Source organism: Tauraco erythrolophus, chromosome 8 (genome assembly GCF_009769465.1).
Source record: "Tauraco erythrolophus isolate bTauEry1 chromosome 8, bTauEry1.pri, whole genome shotgun sequence".
Taxonomy (NCBI): domain Eukaryota; kingdom Metazoa; phylum Chordata; class Aves; order Musophagiformes; family Musophagidae; genus Tauraco; species Tauraco erythrolophus.
In genome coordinates, this window is record NC_141472.1 from 26,421,871 (window position 1) to 26,440,703 (window position 18,833).

Consider the following 18,833-nt stretch of genomic DNA (forward strand, 5'->3'; position numbering starts at 1 on the left):
CACTTCCAGTTCTATTATGACTCTGGAAATACTCTGAACTACTTGTTTGAAGGCTGAAGGGCAAAAAATGCAAGAAAAGTTGCTTTGATGGACGACCATCTGCTCTGGACACGGACTGCATACTCACTACTTAGAAATGCTGTCTGCACTGGACAGCATCCATCCTCGAATATTTGAAGAATTTACTGGAGTATATGGAAAGCTGTGATAGAGACAGTTTCCCACTCCAAGATTTCTATAGCACTACACCTCACAACACTCACATCTATTTCTGTGGGAAGCTGTCTCAAAGCATGAAAAATTCAGACTGAAACATCCAGCTCCCACCCCATTAAATAAAAGAAAATGGTACATTTCCAGCTGGATATCTGGAGAGAAAAGAAAAAAAAAAAATCAAAAAACCCCACTCAAAAATCCAAGACTGTATCAGACAAGAGAGAAGTGTTAAACATTCACCAAAGCAGAAGCAAAATCTTAATCATGCAAGTAGGGGGAAGTATTTGGATACATTTTCCTAGAAAATGTATGCTAGCATCTGGGCTAACTGTACAAACCAGCAGCTGAGCTTCCACAGCAGAAGGCTGTCACACATCTGGTGATCTAGCTACCTACTCACAGTTTAGATATATACCAAGCAGCAGCTCACTGCCTCCTGCAAGAATTCTGGTTAGCCAAGCAGAGCAAAATATCTGGCACAAGACGCAAGAGTTAATGGCACACATTGCTATTGCATACAATGACGCCCATGCTTGCCCTCCTTAGACCCTTAAATTAGATCAGACACAACAAAATCAATCTGGCTTGGTAAATGAGAAGGACTTTAAACAAAATCAAAAAGCCTTCTACATCTCTAGGTACATAACATGGGAAATATTTGAGATGCTACAGGTCAGTGGCATAGTTCAATGTATTCAAAGGGTCATCACTACTTTTCCCTTTCTACTTCCCTTGAATCTCACCAAATGCAATTGCATCCCCTTGCAGCTGAAACAAAGCCATACCCTGCCCCACACTGGTGAAGTACCTTGGTTTTACCCAACTGCCATTCTTTCTTGCTGCTGTCATAGGTCTGAAGAAAGCCTGCACATACAGCTTTGCTGTTGTCTGACAAACTTGGCCCCTTCACAAGCATCTTGTACCTAAGAATCAAGCAAAAGCTCATGAGATTATGTATGACAGTAACTTGCCCCCCCCCATCCCATCTTTTAACTCTAATTATCCTCCTGCCATTAGTCCTTCTTCCTCTGGGACCCTCCTTCTTCATGTTAGCCTTCCAATTTGGAAATTTCCATCCCCCAGTCTTTATCTGTTCCTACTACACTGGTGATTATTGTTGCAATCCCAGTAACAAAACACAAACTCAACAGTATTTTTCAGTAAAGAACAACTGTCTTTCTGAAACATGTGCTTTCATCAGACACAAGTTATTTTGTTCAGTATAGGGGTGGCATTTAATGCTCCAAGAGACAAAGGAAGCAATGTTCAATGGTCCCTTCCAGCCTTAAACTTCAAGAAATCCTTTTGATGCAGCTAATTAAAAGGAATAATCACTCTTTCCAATATTAATCATCAACTATACTGTCTATTAAAATTTGCTTCAGCCTGCCAGATTAAAGGTTTTCAGTATATTTTCTTTTTATATATTGTGACCAGCTGGGTTTCACAGCATCACACAAGCAAATCTGTGGCAAAGCTACAAAAAAATAATTAAAAAATGGACCGCCTGGCTATTTTTCCATTCTGACTTTTACCTTAAAGGCAAATCTCCAAAAGGTCTTCCAAATCAGTCTATGATATCGGCAATAAGGGCATGGTTAGAAAAACGTCTCACAAACAATCCATATCAGTCACAACAGTTATAGAGGGAACAAATATATAGAATCTTACACCTTGAGGCTGTTACAGCATATGGTACAATGACAGCAATTACCTGCTGAGAAAGTCCTGGAAAAGGCGCCGTATAGGGAAACCTGCTCTCCGAACTTTCACTGTCTCCAGCATCCCTGAATACCGGAGCTGATTTAGCACCACATCTGGATTGAAGAGATTCGGTGCCTATATAATGATCCAGATTCAAAAACAAATAAGAAGAGAGACAGAATAAGTGTTGATCTTGGTATTGCTTCTTTGCAATACCAAAGGTGAAAAGGGAGAAGTTTGGGTCAAGGGGAAAGCAACCTCTGCAACCTTGATGCAGAAAAAGCAATGAAAGGGAGTTGGGCAGATCCTGGGAAAAAACAGCCTGCAGACTGCTGTCATAGTTGGATCATGGCAGTAAAGCAATGATATAATGCATTAACACATAAAAAATGCAGAACTCTGACTCAGTTCGCTTTGCAGTCTCTCTCTAGTCAAACTGGAGACAAACTGCAGAATCCTTTCCTGGCATAAAACCCCCAGCAGGCTTTCCTCTGTCATATCATACATGGTTTTGAAACGCAAAGAAAAAATGATCAGTTCAGAGCTCCCCACCCAATCTAGTTAGCAGCATATCCTCCCATCACAGTTCACCATGCAAGCGAGAGCCAGCCTGTCTCTAACTACTGTGACTTGCTCATGAAGCGTTCGCCTCCTCTGCCTCAGAGCCAGGGATCTGCAGGAGATGCTTCCAACCACACAAGCCCTGCATTCCAGAACAAATTGTCTACAAGCACCACAAACAGGAGCAATTGCTTCTACCACCACACTGGGCTCTGCACAAGCCTGGTCCATCTTCAAGGCTTCATAAGCACAGGAGGTGGGAATGGCTATATCCTATTATACTCAGCATGCAGTTTTTCATCTCATTACCAGGAGGAAGGTGTATTTTTCCTCAACTATAAAACAAGTAGAAGGAAAAACGCAAGGTGAAGGGGAACTGCTCTTATCCTCTGTTTCCTGTCAGGTGTTTGTGGAAGTGAGCACTCATGAAGGCCTGTGTCACATGCACACATTTTACTGGAAGACACACTTGCCTTTTCTGTATTTGGTTTGATGCAGCGGATGAAGAATGGGTTGGAAGTACTAAGCGTGGCCATCAGGGAATGGAGAGAATCCTAAAAAGCAGCAAGACAACATCCAAAGGATCAGTCACTACAGAAGGGAAAGGGGCTACATTTGATGCAATAGGGTCTTCAATGCAGCTGTCCCATTCCTAACATCCTTTGACTCTGCCTACCAGAATTTCAATAAGCCAGGAGATCCCTTCCTGTCCAAAACATACCCACACAGTTAGTTTATTCTAACACTGTTTGCATGGCCATCCTTGTTCTCAGAGCTGTATAGCTGATGTGAGTTATTTTTACAAGTCTCTCAAACTTTAAATATAGGAAACTAAAACTGTGAAACTAGCAGGTTTGCAGACAGTCTAGGGGGATGAGATTCATACCTGCAAGGTCCCCGCAGTAAGGTTTTATTGGAATTGCCACTATACCTGTAAAAGATGTGGCCTAAAAGGACACATACACTTAGCTGAAACACCAAACCAACATGAAAGATCAAAGAACCTCAAGAACTTCATATATTTATTCTTTTCCTCTGCCACCCTGCTCAGTCTTAGCATCTCATATTTTACACCAGACAGAAATCCTTGGGGCAGTGGCACTGTCTTTTTTTTAGCACTACAAATTCCTGCACATTTTCAGTGCTGGACACAAAACAAGGATGAATGACTACTCTTGGCTGCAGGCCTTGCTTTACCCATCTGCTCCTCCCCAGAAGCCTTCTGCTCTCTTGGAAAACATCCTACCCTGAACTGGGAACTGACAGTCGGTCTGCGCCTCTGGGTGCCCATCTTCAGTGTCTCTTCACTGCAACGACTGCAGACCCTTTCAAAAAGGTCATAGATGAAGTCCAGCCTAAGGGAGGAGAAAAGAATTAAAGATGAAAGACACCCACCACCTGTGAGAAGATGGCTCTCATTCTCAGCTACTGTCCTGTCCCAGTGTGAAACATCTCCTTTTATTCTTGCTGTGCCATGGAGTAGCTGCAGGAGGCAGTTCAGCTGGGCACTTCAGTGAGGAAATTAGCATTTTCCACATGGCTGCCCAGACCCGGTGAGCTGTCCTGTATGTCACATTCAGCTGCAAAGCCAGAAACTCCATCTCACGCTGTCAAGCAAGACATTACATAAAGGAATATCTCCATTCTGCACTGGCTGGGACACCTCCCTAGAGCTATGTGCCCCCAGGTGAAACTACCTTGAAGGTACTCGAGCTAGACTGTGTGCTGTCGCACCCCTCCTGACTTAGCTCTCATGGCAAGCACCCATGACATTGCATTGCTCATGCAATTGCAACCACAGCCCTTCTGTGGCCAGAAGACTTCTAGAGCTGCCCTCAGCGTAGGTCAGCTCTGGGGAATCTTTCACCATCTTGCCACTCCTTAGGCAGTGATGCTGGTTCTTATGAAGTTGCGCAAAGTTCTCCAGCACTCTTATGTGCCAGTTTATTATTATGACTGCTTCTAGCAGAATTTCCCTTTCTGGCTTGTTGAAACACCCTGAGTTCTATTACGCTGGACAATGACGACCACAATTCTGGCTTAAAGCCCTGTGTAAAATGTTCCCCAGATGCCACTGTACAAGCAACGCAGCTACAAGCAGCTCGTATTCTCAGCTCCCTCAGGTTGTTTCAAGGCTGCTCACAGTGCAAACTCTGCAGCAGGTTTGAGAGAAGATGCAATTCTGAAAGAGTCTCATCAGGTTGGAGCCCAAAGGCAATACATGGGCTGTGGTAAGAGGCATGTGGTACAGTTGCTACTCAAAAACTTCTAGCATCTGTCATGTTATTAAATGTCTCTCTCCTACTAGGCCTCCCCTCTGTCTTCCAAGACCTTGCTCAAAGTCAAAGTCAGCTCATTTCTGTAGGGTCATGTTGCAGCACTGGCATATAATATTAGGGCCATGCCCAGTCCCACAGCAATGGCTCAGTCTGGCTTCAGATAAGGATGGAAGCTCTTCACTAAGAAGCAAGCTGGAAAACAAGCAGCCTCTGTTCAAAGGCTGGCATTTGACAGCATGGTAAAGAGCCTTGATTCATTCACCGGCAAATTTGCCATTGTTGGGACAGGGAGGTAAGAGGAAGAAGAGGAGGAAAGGGAGAAAAGAGAAGGGAGAAAGCCAGCATTGCCTGGAGGGATTTCTGTCATGCTTTTATAGGTTTTTTCAAAACTGGGACAACAAGAGTACTGATTAAACCTGCCTCATCTGACTTCTTCAGCTCTCCTTTCTTTTGCCAGGCCACTTAAGCACAAAGAGAAGAACGATAAGGAATGATGTCTGATGCTCAGACAAAAGCAACTGCTTGCCTTTGTCTGGTTACTACATGAAGGTGGCTTAGTCCAGCCCAAAAGATGTGGCCTCCTCAAAAGCATAAGGGGGGCATACCTGCTGTCTTTCAGCATGTTTAAAATGTCATCTCGAAAGGTATCTCTGTTCTTCTCCAGAAAGCCTCTCACATCATACAGGACCTGCAATGCAGACAGAGCCAAAAGAACAGCGCTGTACAAATCATTAAGCACTTCTACATTAACATGCCAATATACAAGACCTCCAGCAGAGCTACACAGTCACACTGCAGGCATGTGCCAAGATCCGAATTTTTGAGGTCAAAGAGCTCCAGAGGTCTGCAGTTACTGGCAAGAAAGTGGCTTTTAGACATCAATTAAAAAAAAAAACAAACAAACACAAAAAACCAAACAAAACCCCAAAACCTCAAAAACAGGAGCAAAGTGAAAGAGATGAAAAGATTTGCCTGGTGGGGGGAGTGCAGGGATATCCTCTGCAAGGTGTAAGGTACTCCATTCACTTCATGAAATACTAACTATGCCACCCAGTGCCCTGACCTCCCAACCGCTAATGCTCAGCAGATATGATTCTAGGAGGTTAGCCCTTCCTTAGTGTGCAGATGCCCTTCCTTGACACACCTCCATCTGCTCCATATCTCTCCACAACAAAGAGCAGCATTTAACCTTGAAGGATTGGAGATCTTTTCCTTTTTGCAATAGGTATTTAGTCTTTGCTCCGCCTCCCCAAAAGCCAAATTTTCCTTGTGACTTTTACTTTGGGTTCTGTTTGTTTGTGAATGTCCAAGAAAACACAACAACAGTTACAGAAGTAAGGAGGAGTTTATCCTTGAAACCAAAAGTTGCTTGAGAAATTCAAACAAATGTCCAAATTGGAGAATATAGTACTAGAGAATGACATGTTATTTTAAGCCCATCACACTCCCTGTGCTCTGGTATGGGGCACTAACTGTGCAGAAACACACAACTCAGATATTCTTGCTTTTTGGTATCTAAAATCCAGGACCTTAAGCCCAAGATATACCAAGCATCTCACAGATACGCCATGAACACCTACCTCCCCAGCATAATGCCTTATGCCAAACTGATGGTCTGTTACCCGAGGCTTCACATAGTAGTGGTTGCTCTGAAATGAAAGAAAAAGAAGTCTTCTTACAATGCCAGTGTAAGAATAAATAGTCTCAGTCAGGAAATCTGCCATGACTATGACAACGCTGGGATGGGTAAGGACCTTAGCTGTTGCAGAGCCCGACCACATCTGCTGTGGCTATCTACAGCTACATTACAAATATAGTATTCCAATAAGATGGAAAAATCCGGCCCTTCAAGGCATTCCTCATGTGAGAAAGGGCTTGCATAATCAAGGCAGGCATGCCGTGGATGAAATGTTAATTTGTGCGTGTCTGACACCTGAAGAGACTGGGCTCCACACAAACCATGTGGTGTGGGACACAAGATCAGGATGCAGGAAAGATGGCAGCTTTGCAGAACACCTACACGTCTTCTTTGTCAAAGGAAATATCATACCAATCTCCTGTCTTTCTCTATATTTCATCTTTCTTTGCACCTCTCTCCCCCTTTTTTCAATATTCATTTTTTCTTCCTTTTGCTCTACTCTCTCTTTTTCCCCCTCCTTTCTTTGTTCCATGAACACCATTAACTATGTAAGAACAGCCATGCTGCTTGAGACCAATGGTTCTTCCAGCTGAATATTCTGCCTCCAGCAGTGGCTATGCAGGGTAGAGTAGGAAGGAACAAGGCATATAAATGATACTTTCATCCTAATACTCTCTCAAACTCCAATGATTTTCATGAGGTCTGCCTAACTACTAACCCCAAGTGGATTTCTCTTTGAAATACTTGCCCTTTCCACACCTGAATGCATACAGACTTCCTGCATCCAGAGTGTCCTTTGGCAGGGAGCTCTCAACCAACCACAGAGGGAACTAAAGCCAGTTGGTTTTAAGCCTGGCTCCCATTAGTGGCATTTGTCTTCTACAAATGTGTGACTTTTAAACCCATCCTATCCCCTCTAAGCCATCTTTTTTCATACTGCAGGGTCCCTTCAACATAGTTTTCCATAACATTGAAGCTGTCCCAGGCCTGTTGTTTACCAGATCTGACATAATCCCTCCTTGAGAGGAGGGGCCCAGTGCTGTAGCTGTTCAAAGTGCAGGTGATCCCTGGGTTATACAGTGCCATAACAGTGTTTTCTGCTTTTATTCTGTTTCTTTCCTAGGAACCTCCAATACTCAATCTGTTTGTTTTTTTTTCTTACTACTAGGCACTGTGGTGATGTTTCCATGGAATTATCCATCACAGCCTCTGTCTGGATCTTACTCCTGAAGAGCAGCAATCAGCGTGGGGCTCACCATTTCAAATGTGAAACTGGGACTGTTTTCCTCCAGGCACACCATTTTACATTTACCTACACTGCTTTTCGTCCTCATTTTTCAACCTAGTTAGTGTCATAAGGCCCCTCACAGTCCAGCCTTGCCCTGTAGATCATCAGAAAACTGCCACCTCAGTGCTCGTGTGAGACAGTCTTACAGACCTGCCTCCACTGAGATAACTGGCCATTCACATTCTGTGAATTTGTCCAATAGTGAAATAAGGATTATAGGTCTATAATTTCGTAGAATACTTTCTAAAAATTAAAATAATTTCCCACCTTCTCAGATGCAAGTACTAAGAAAATTTTAAGCAAGCTGTTGCACAACACTGTTAGTAATTCAGCTCTTTTACTTTCAAGTTCTTTTAGCAGTATTGGGTGGATGGCTTCTGACTCTAATAATATACTAGTGCTATTGAAAACTTTTTCTTTGCCTTTTTCCCTTTTCATATTGACCCCATTTCTTTGCTCTTCCCTTTCCCCAATCCAGTCATCTTTTTCCAGCCACAGACTTCCCTTTCTTCCACTCCAAACATGACTGTTACTCACTGTCTCATATGGATGGGCACCCTCCTCTCCCTCTCTGCCAAGCCCATATATTTAATCCATGCCTACAACGCTTCTGGTTCCTTCTCCCATCTGCCCTATTGCTCCTCTCCCCTGCTGTATCAGAGGTCATATTCTCCTAAAGCCCATCTCTATGCTTTTCCTCCTTAAGCCTATTGCAACCCACAGAAAACATAGAGAAGAGAGCTAGTTCTCTTATGTCCTTCGGGCTTTCCAGCAATGCTGGTTGGATGCCTTCCAGCGCTCTTCCAGCCAGCACTAGAGACTCTAACTGGTACAAAAAAGCCCACTTTTGCCTTCAAAAAATGCAGCCCTAGAGCACTATCTACTTCACCATTCCTCCCTGCACTCCATCTCCTCAGCCTCTTCCATCTCTCGTAAACTCCCTAGGGTTCCACATTAACTGCTATCCCCTCAAAGCAGACAGAGGTGACACTATGAACAGCTTAATGAAAAGGCTACTCAATGAACAAAAATCACCAAAAATAGCAACCGAAATGTGGGCTGTAAAGGAATGCAAAATAATACGCAAATAAACCACAGGTACCTTTTTACCAAGGGAACTGCAATCTGGTCTGATTATTTATCTCAGAAAAGAATAGAGAAAAGATTTAGAGGAATTCAGAGACAAACAGCAGAAAGAAACAGAAGCTTTGAAATTTCTCCATTTGGAGACAAACTGAAGAGGTTGGGCCAATTCAGGAAGAAAATTTAGAAGAAGTGACGTATTAAAAATATTAATAAGTTCTATATTAAAAGTTAACAAAATACCAATAACAATAAAAAAGTTAAATCACGCATTCGCATATACCTTGACCTCTAATACAAGGGAAAGCCACAGCAGACCAAATTGAAGGCATCAATTTAAGCCTAAAGAATGGAAATAGTTCCAAAAAACTATGTGTAAATAGCCAACCAGAAGTCATTACTATTGTATTCAATTTATAGTCACGAGAATTACTAGCGGAGTTAGATGCAAACATGAAAAATGAGAGTATCTGCATCTATGCCAATTTTAAAAAAATTGTTGGGTAAAGGATACAAATTTGTATGTTTTCAGGCTTGGATGAAGCCTGAATTAGAGGACTAGGAAACATGTAAGCTAATTGTTCTTACTAAAGTAGTAAATTATTCCATAAGTCCATGATACAGGGCTTATTTTACTTTGTTTTCAGTCTATTTGCTATTAAGAAGAACAGAGTGTTGGCTTTACTAGAGACAGGGTGAGAGATTGCTACAGTGGTCTCACTGTGGTTTCTGTGTCCCCAGGATAACTTTCTGACCTGCATGAGAAAGCCCTTCTACTCCTGGGTGCAGAATCTAAGAGAATGAAAGAATTTAATTAATTAGGAACAACAAGAGAGCTTTCATTAAAAGTCATGAAGCAAAAGCCATCTCCAGCCCCAGGAGACAGAGATTTGATGTCCTCTGGAGCAGACTCCTGTGAGTCAGCTGGCAGAAGAAACCCATGCAGACTGTGCAAGCCACATCCTGTGCCTGGGGTGCTGCCTTGTGTCCTGTCACAGACCAGCAGAATCTGACCTCCATCCCATGCTACTAATTTAAATCTCCTCTACCCACAGCCTGTGGAATGCACACTCCCTCTCTCTATGTGCACAAGAGACCATTTGCAGGTTTCTTCATGTATTACTTTTGTTCAGTGCAGCTTTATTAAACACTCGCAGGTTTGAGCCTAAGGCATTCTCAATTTCCTGCACAAAGCACATAGATTACATCAACAAAACCTTCACTTTCAGTTTTGAAATGCTGATGGGGCTAACATACTGATCATTTGCCTGCCGGGTTATTTTCTTACTTACCATATGCTGGCTGTGAAGTTTTTCCAGAAGGGTGTTGTCTGTGCCTTTGGGAAATCGACTCTCTTCATTCACCAAAGCCAGTAGACCCAGTTTCTACAGCCAAACAAGAGACAGGCTTTTACAGTCAGCAAAAGCTCTAACTACACAGCACCAAGCTAATAACTGGAGATCTGGACAGCACATTGAGCAATAAACCCTATGTTGTACTCGCGAAGCTTGAGCTGAAAGCAGAATTCTGGCCAGTCAACACATTCAGTAAGCAGAACATAAGTGGAGATTATTTATTAAAAAATCACATTAAGGTTTTACTTAAATGCTGCTACCTGTCTAAAACTATGACATCCTCCCTAGACTTACTCTCAAGGATGAGCAGAGATCTGCTTTCTTGAGCCAGGACTACGGCTAGAACAGCTTATACTTTTGCCAGGTCATGAGGAGAAAAGGATCTAAGCAACTACTTGCTTCTAAAACCAAGGAACCCCAGGGAAGGTCTCAAGATAATCAGCAGTCCCTGCTGCGATCCCTGGAAACCGTCACAGATAACTGCTCACCTTCTCGATAAGGTCCAGGCACTCTGCATTATCCATCCAGTCAATGGCTTCCCAGTTTATCCCTTCCCTGACAGTCAAGAAAAAACAGAAGATGTGAAATGCAAGATCCAATGCCCTGAGGTGCACGACAACAGAAGCAGCTGAACATGACAGTTCAGGCAGCAGTCATGTTCAGCAGTCAGGAAACAGTCTAGGCGGTTTCTGCAGAGTGTGGAGGACAACTTCCTATCGCAACTGGTCAGTGAACCGACTAGAGAAGGTGCTCCCCTAGACCTGCTGTTTGTGAACAGAGAAGGTCTTGTGGGAGATGTGAAGGTTGGAGGACGCCTGGGGCATAGTGACCACGAGATAATAGAATTCTCAATTCTAGGGGAAGTTAGAAGGGGGAACACTAAAACGGCCAAGCTGGACTTTGGGAGAGCTGACTTTGGGCTGTTTAGAAGTCTGATTAACAAAGTCCAATGGGAGATAGCTCTCAAGGGTAAGGGGGCACAGGAGGGTTGGTTACTATTCAAAAAGGAAATTCTGGAGGCACAGGAGCGAGCTGTCCCTGTGTGCCGGAAGTCGAGCCGCCGGGGTAGAAAACCAGCTTGGATGACAAAGGAGATTTGGGAACATCTCAAAAGAAAAAGGGATGTCTATAAGTCTTGGAAGAATGGGCAGGCATCCAGGAACCAATACAGGGAGGAAGTTAGGACATGTAGGGAGATAATCAGGGGGGCAAAAGCCCTATTGGAACTTAGACTAGCCAGCTCTGTAAGGGACAACAAAAAGTCTTTCTATAAATACATTAATAACAAAAGGAGGGCTAAAGATCACCTCCAGCCCCTATTGGACTCAGGGGGTGCGTTAGTCACTAGGGATGAGGACAAGGCTGAGGTCCTTAATGCCTTCTTTGCCTCAGTCTTTAATAATAAGGTCAGTAGTTCCCAGGTGAGCTGGCCTTCGGTGTCTGAGAGCCGGGAGGGAGAGCAAATCGAAGCTCCTGTGATCCCAGAGGAACGGGTCAAGGAACTGCTCCTCCGGCTGGATGCCCACAAGTCTATGGGGCCTGATGGTATCCACCCGAGAGTCCTGAGAGAGCTGGCGGATGTCATTGCCAAACCCCTGTCCATTATCTTTGGACAGTCTTGGCTCACTGGGGAAGTTCCGCTGGACTGGAGGCTGGCGGATGTTACCCCCATTTACAAAAAAGGGCGGAAGGAGGATCCGGGGAACTACAGGCCTGTCAGTTTGACCTCGGTGACGGGCAAAGTCATGGAACAGGTTATCTTGAGTGCTACTAATGAGCACATACAGGTTAACCGGGTGATCAGGCCCAGTCAACATGGGTTTATGAAAGGCAGGTCTTGCCAATCAAACCTGATCACCTTCTATGACAGGGTGACCCGCCTAGTTGACAAGGGAAGGGCTGTGGATGTAGTTTTCCTAGACCTCAGTAAAGCCTTTGATACAGTTTCTCATAGTGTTCTGGTTGAGAAACTGATAACTGCTGGCCTGGATAGGCACACCCTCCTTTGGGTTAAAAACTGGCTGGATGGCCGGGCCCAAAGAGTGGTGGTAAATGGGGCTAAATCCGGCTGGAGGCCGGTCACCAGTGGGGTTCCCCAGGGCTCAGTGCTGGGTCCAGTTCTGTTTAACATCTTTATCAATGACCTGGATGAGGGAATTGAATGTACCCTCAGTAAATTTGCGGACGACACCAAGCTGGGAGGCTGTGTCGATCTGCTCGAGGGTAGGGAGGCCCTTCAGAGGGATTTGAACAGACTGGATCGTTGGGCTGAGGCCAATGGCATGAGCTTTAATAAGGCCAAGTGCAGGGTCCTTCACTTGGGGTATAAAAACCCCAAGCATCGCTATAGGCTCGGGGAAGAGTGGCTGGAGAGCTGCCTGGCGGAGAAGGACCTGGGGGTGTTGGTTGACTACCAGCTTGATATGAGCCAGCAGTGTGCCCAGGTGGCCAAAAAGGCCAATGGGATACTGGCGTGTATCAAGAATAGTGTGACCAGCAGGAGCAGGGAAGTGATCCTGCCCCTGTACTCGGCACTGGTGAGGCCGCACCTGGAATATTGTGTCCAGTTTTGGGCCCCTCGCTTTAAGAGAGATATTGAGCTCCTGGAGCGAGTCCAAAGAAGGGCGACTAAACTGGTCAAGGGGCTGGAAAATAAAACTTATGAAGAGAGGCTGAGGGAGTTGGGGCTGTTTAGCCTGGAGAAGAGGAGGCTGAGGGGAGACCTGATTACGGCCTATAAATACTTGAGAAAAGATGGTGGGGAGGTAGGGGAAGGGCTCTTTACATTAGTGATGGGTGATAGGACAAGAGGAAATGGGCATAAGCTTAGTCAGGGGAGATTCAGGTTGGATGTTAGGAAGTATTTCTTCTCTGAAAGGGTTGTCAGCCACTGGAATAGGCTGCCCAGGGAGGTGGTTGAGTCCCCATCCCTGGATGTGTTTAAGAATAGGGTGATGATCTACTTGAGGATATGGTTTAATGGGGATTAGGGATGGTTGGACTCGATGATCTCTAAGGTCTTTTCCAACCTAGAAATCTATGAATCTATGAATGACAGCTGTCCCAGGACTCAAGATGATTTGCAGGAATTAGGCTTTGCCATGGCTGAGGAAAAAAAATAGGACACAATGCACTGCTAGCACAAGGAGATGGAAGTAGGAGACAGCCTTTCTTATCCCTCCCAGTGATTGAGACTGATGCTTGTCTTGTAGTCATTGAGCAAATTCCACACCAAGCACTAAGAAATTGTAGTCGCTCTCAGTTGCTCTTTCAGGAGTGATGAGCATCAGCCCAAGTGGTGGTGATGACAGACAGTTTGCTACACAGCTTCAAGAGTCAACTGCTGACCCACCAATCTGGAAAGCAGGCCTGAAGCACATCGGCCAGAAGACTGAACCACAATTCACAAGTCCACCAGAAGTAGAGACAGGAGCAACTTTTCAGGGAGAGTTTTGAGGAGGATGACACAGGTAAGCTTTGGCCTGACATTCAGGAGACCTACAGGGTGGCCCTGCATCTTTCAGAATGGGAGCTGACACAGGTACAGCAGTACGGTAAGTGTGCTTCGAAAATCATCCATGAAATCCTGTAAATCTGTGCTGAATGTGTTTTTCCCCCTCTTACCACCCTCTTATACTCCCATGATACAGGCCATTTCTGTTTTCAGAGTTCAGAGAAGCCTGGGAATAACTCTTGCTCAGGAATCCAAGACAGACTACAGAGTATGTGTGAAGCTACTTACTGACATTGTGACAGAGACACCTTTCAGGCGAAGGCTAATGTTTTGAAGATAGTGAAGCTGTTGTCTACAAACTCTTCAGCCTAGGCTTTGTACTTTCAGGTTCAAAGCATTCAGAAACCTGCGCACAACAGTTGGAAGCAACAAACTGGAATAATTTCCGAAGAATGGAAAGAACGGAAAGAACCACCTATCCCTCATAGGAAACAGAATCTCTTATCCACTTAATGACAAAAATATCAGTTCACAGTGTTTCAGATTTTTGCAACGAGCATCAGAGAGGCCATATATTTTTACAAAAAGACCTCTTGGAGTCCTAAGAGCAAGAAGACACTTCGGAATTGAAGGGAGCAGAGTTTTCTGAAACAAATCAAATCACAAATCAATCAAGTTGTCTCTAATGCCACAGACCCCTTGTCTAATTGAATGATGAAATACACGGAGCTACTTACTAAACCTGAGGAAGCAGAGCTGATACTGTGAAAGATGAGCTTTTATCACACCACCCTAGAATAACCTGATGAGTAGTCGATAATAAAATTCTTTTGTTCTTTCCAAAGTTCAGCCACAGAACTTAAACTCCTATGTAATCAGCAGGAAAAAATCTTTTGTCACGAGGATACCGTTCTTAACACAAGCTTCCTGCAATGGTGGAACTGGCCTGAGAAATGAGTGCAGAAATAGCCTTGCAGTTTTGTAATCTTCACAATTTCATGAATTCCCTATTCAACTGTGTCCCTTTACCAGGCTGCTCTCATTGCCCTCACTGACCCTATTCAATTGCTTCATTCACAAACATAAAGGCTTCTGTTTCAGACCAAGAACTGAAGTATTTGTCTAGCAGCCTTCTCTAGAAGAAGAAATACTCTAGAACATCCCAGGTACTTTACAAAATACAGTCCAATATGAAGCCCACAGAAGAGAAACAGCTGTGCAGAAGGCCCCACACTCTTTAAGCTAAGGAAACAGCCTGATTTAAATCTCCTCGCTGAGGAAAAGAGCCCTTTTCACAGCACAGGAATCTCTAGGACAGACACAGCTATCAGATATCTATCCATCTATCTTTAGGGACTTTACTTTTTGCACACCAAGATTCCACTGGCATAACAACACTGTAAATCATTTCCGAAGTCAGTAATAAAGCCAGTGACCACGCGTTCTAATGGGTTAAAGCCCAAGATCTTCACATTCAGCTGAGAGATAGAAGGGAATCCGGACTTTCTAAATACCACAGGGGAGGGTCTTTTGCTTGGAGACAAGTGACCTATGCTGGCAAAGCACATGGACAGCGCTTATAGAGACACATCCACAGTCAGGGTTGCACTAAGGGCCAGCTGCTGCTCCTGCCTTAGCAGTAGAGACTGCAGAGCACAAAGGAGGAATGATGTTCTCCATTCTACCACCCATGAAAGGAATAGGGGGCCACTCCCTCCGTTTGTCACCTGTTGTACTCCAGCTGCTCCAAGGAGAAGATGTGTTTGTTGAAATATTCCTGGAGTTTCTCATTTGCATAGTTGATGTTAAACTGCTCAAAACGATTCACCTATAAGAAGAAACGAAGATTATAAAACTTAACATGCTTGTTCCTGGGCTCTAAAAGAATATAAAACAGTGATCGGAAAGGTGTCAGGCTTGGAATAAAGCCAGCGATCATAGAGGCAAGGGGTGTCAGATGAGGAGGACAGTATGGGGAGGTCCACCAGGAGAACTGCTTTTGTAGCTCATGCAAAGTTAATTCAGTAGGCTTAAATGGTAGTAAAGGATGCTAAAGACAAATCTCTCTTCTTCTTAGGAAGAAAGAAATATAATTTCCTACGTATTAGGTCACTGGGATTTCTCTTCTGTGAAATATCTGAGCAGTCACTATACGGCTACTCAAACATACATCTCTTATCAGCTGCAATCAGAAGCATTACACACAGGATTCTCAACACAAGGCAAAGCAGATGTAAACAAACAATGTACATATAGGAGTTGGACATTTAATCTGTATATAACTCAAAAATTCAATATTATCTATCACAGCACATCTGTGTCTGTGTCACAATCCAAACCTTGAACATCAGCCCACATGAATACAGGTGGCAGAAAGGGTAGCTAAATGTATCTTGTTCTCACAGAGGGAAGCGGCAGTGGAGAAATTCCAGCATTCCCTATGCTAACACAAACAGGACAGAAACTGCCCAAAATTCCTTCCTATATGCTCTGACATCTCCAAAACCAACCCACCCTGCAAAAGACAAAATCCTGACCTGAAAGTTCTCGAAGCCAAAGATATCCAGGATGCCCACAGACTTAAAGTTTTCCTTGCCTTTGATCTTCGTATTAATCTTGTTAATGAGCCATGAAAAACACTGGGAATACAGTGCCATAGAGAGGGAGTCTCTGGAGTCAGCTGCCTGTAAATGCAGAAAGAAAAAATGAGTCACAGGGAGAAGAGAAGGCATAAGGGGCACTTCGAACCTTTATGGGACTTCAGGTTCCTCCACTCCTCTTTAGACGTCTCAACCTCTGCACTGGTTGTGTATGGTGCAGTATTTGTATGTACAGTCGACGTTCAAGTTTGCAAATAGTCCACACACATACAGATGTAACATGTCTGACCCTTGGGTAACTGAACTTGAGAGGCTGAAGGAAGTAGCAAAATCACCAAGATCTTGTGGAACTAGTGCTGGGGAAGAAGAAGGTGGCAAAATACCTCGTGACTGAGCTCACAGCAGTCATTTGCATCACCTGAGCCAACATTTGCAGTGACAGGCAAGGTATCTCGGTTCAGTACTCCTAGTAGAGCTGTCAAAAGGATGTCTGCTCAGTTTTTCAAAAACTGGTAAGGCAGGATTTAATAGAGTATTCTGACATCAAGTTAGCCTCAAAAATCCCCTCTCCAAAACTTCCCTCCAAATAGCATTACCCTACTGGAAGCTGGGGTAGGCTGGCCAACAGCCAGGACACATGCACCAGAAGAGCATGGGTTGAGAGGCCTTTCTGGAGCTGACCCAACATCCTATGCAGCAATCATAACCAAGTGTCAAAGGTGGAAAAAATAACTTAAATTGTGATCACCACAGGCAGTAGATAATTGGGTGTGTGTGGATGAATGTCTGAAATTGAACTTCCAAAATCTCAAGCAAAAGCCTGCCACTTGATAGCTGTAATAGGAATGAGCTGGTTGTAAGTTCTGATAACACTTGGACTAAACAAAAGTGGCATGCCCCAAATTCTCCAATTAATAAAGAGACATGAGACAGAACCACAAATTAAGAGACTGATCACATGCTGTACTGCACATACACTATTTAGACTGGGAAACCAGGACTTAGAGTTCCGGAAAGAAGAGGAGGCCAAAAATAAGGGTTTCCATAAAGAAGACATGATCCCAGAGAGCAGAAAAAGGGGCCAGAAAAGAAGACAGCAACGATCTTGACTGGAAGAAAGGTGCTAGAAGTGGGGAAAGATCATGGAGATCACAGACATGTGGAGACAAATATCAGGGTATGCCCAAGGACCTTGGCTGGTAGTTCCCGAGGCTGGTGACTGCGAGGAGCTACACAACATGAACCAACAAAACTTTCTGCCCAGCCCGCCTGGACGAGCTAAAATCTCCCTAGTGGGAAAAGAAGTTGACATCTAATGAATGTAATGCCAAGGGGTGAGCAAGCAAGTATGTGAAATAATCAAGCAGGGTAAAAACTATAACCTTGTCACTTCATAAATAAACCGCAGCATCTAGACCAATTACAGGTTGTTTATTCTGTCTCGTCTGTGACACGAGGGCGATTCCTTCAGTAGGCCTGACCAGCAATATCAGAGATCTAAATGCACCCTCATCCTCTTCAGTTTTGCAAGCCTGAATAACGTGACCTCTCCTGCTCTGCTTGGCATAGGCTGACTGCCTCTGAATCCTCCCACCCCCTTTCAGCAAGCTCCTGAGGCGCAGCCTGCAAGATCTTTCTTTTCACCCACTGTTTTTCTCCTCCTTTCTCTTCCTGGGTAGTATCTCCTCTCCAGCAGCCCAAGGTCTAAGACATACAGCAACCTCCCTTCTCCAAATAAGAGAATATTTCAAAGCACGGGCACACACGTCTTTTCTAGGTATTTCTCTCCATCAGGTGGTCTGTCTTATTAGTTGGGACTGAGAATGCCCTCAAGGCCATGCCTCTGCAGTGTCTCTAGCTACACAGTAAGCTGGACTCATTTTCCCGGAACAGGACCTCCCCATCCAGCTGTAAGCAAAGCCACTTTCCCCACAATATGGCTCAAATGAGATTCTCAAAGGCTTCTTTCATCCTCCCAGCTTTGCCCGCCTTCAGGCCAGTTCATCCATTCAGCCCACTGAAATGTCAAAGCTCAGACAGGCAATGAGCCCGCTACACAATGAGAAATTCCTGGCAGCTCTATCGATGCGTTCCTGCAACAAGGGGGAATAGGTGGGCACAGGCTTAAGCAGGAACAGTCTTTACTGGCCCAGCATCCAGTGCAACAGGTTCACCTAGTGAAGATGGCTAAGTAGTAGCATCCACTTGTTAGAACAATTTTTTCTGCAGTCTTAGTACTTCACTGGGCTGCAAGCAGTAAGAGTATAGCCCAACGCGCACAAACGGCAGGAACAGCTATACTATCAGGGGAAGCTCTGCTCAGGGAGACTCTTGTAAATCCTACAACTGTGCACTGTTGTTCTGGACTGCACGGTGCCTCTCTGGCATTGTTATCCATCCTTGTGCACTGATACAGAAAGATGTGGCTTATTTAGGACAGGCAGCTGAGAAGAGGAACTGGGGTACTGGCTACTGAGGATATCTACTACACACTATAGGCTGAAAAATAATTGTCACATAATTTTATTGCAAAGAAATAAAAGACTATGAAGTTCATAAAGACTATGAAAAAAAACATTTCTTAAAGGCAAAGCTTAGCGTGTGATATATTAGCAGGTGTGTTCACAGCAAGAAAAGAAGTAGTTACTCTGTTG

At 44.3% G+C, this 18,833-nt stretch overlaps 2 protein-coding genes across 2 annotated transcripts in view; one reads left to right on the plus strand and one right to left on the minus strand.

The window, feature by feature from the left end:
- Positions 1-18,695, plus strand: part of PLA2R1 (phospholipase A2 receptor 1) — a 177,778-nt gene extending 159,083 nt beyond the window's left edge. The window contains exon 31 of the transcript XR_015222282.1: positions 18,678-18,695. The gene's annotated coding sequence lies outside the window, so the exon portion shown is untranslated. The remainder of the gene's footprint in view (positions 1-18,677) is intronic.
- The window catches only part of LOC104373597 (unconventional myosin-X), a 93,049-nt gene that overhangs the window by 37,110 nt on the left and 37,106 nt on the right, over positions 1-18,833 (minus strand). The window contains exons 12-21 of the mRNA XM_086616155.1: positions 16,117-16,263; positions 15,307-15,407; positions 10,614-10,680; positions 10,063-10,155; positions 6,341-6,409; positions 5,366-5,448; positions 3,728-3,836; positions 2,955-3,035; positions 1,931-2,055; positions 1,025-1,139 (exon numbers count right to left, since the gene is read on the minus strand). Of these exons, the coding sequence (XP_086472281.1) occupies positions 1,025-1,139; positions 1,931-2,055; positions 2,955-3,035; positions 3,728-3,836; positions 5,366-5,448; positions 6,341-6,409; positions 10,063-10,155; positions 10,614-10,680; positions 15,307-15,407; positions 16,117-16,263 (990 nt within the window). The remainder of the gene's footprint in view (positions 1-1,024; positions 1,140-1,930; positions 2,056-2,954; positions 3,036-3,727; positions 3,837-5,365; positions 5,449-6,340; positions 6,410-10,062; positions 10,156-10,613; positions 10,681-15,306; positions 15,408-16,116; positions 16,264-18,833) is intronic.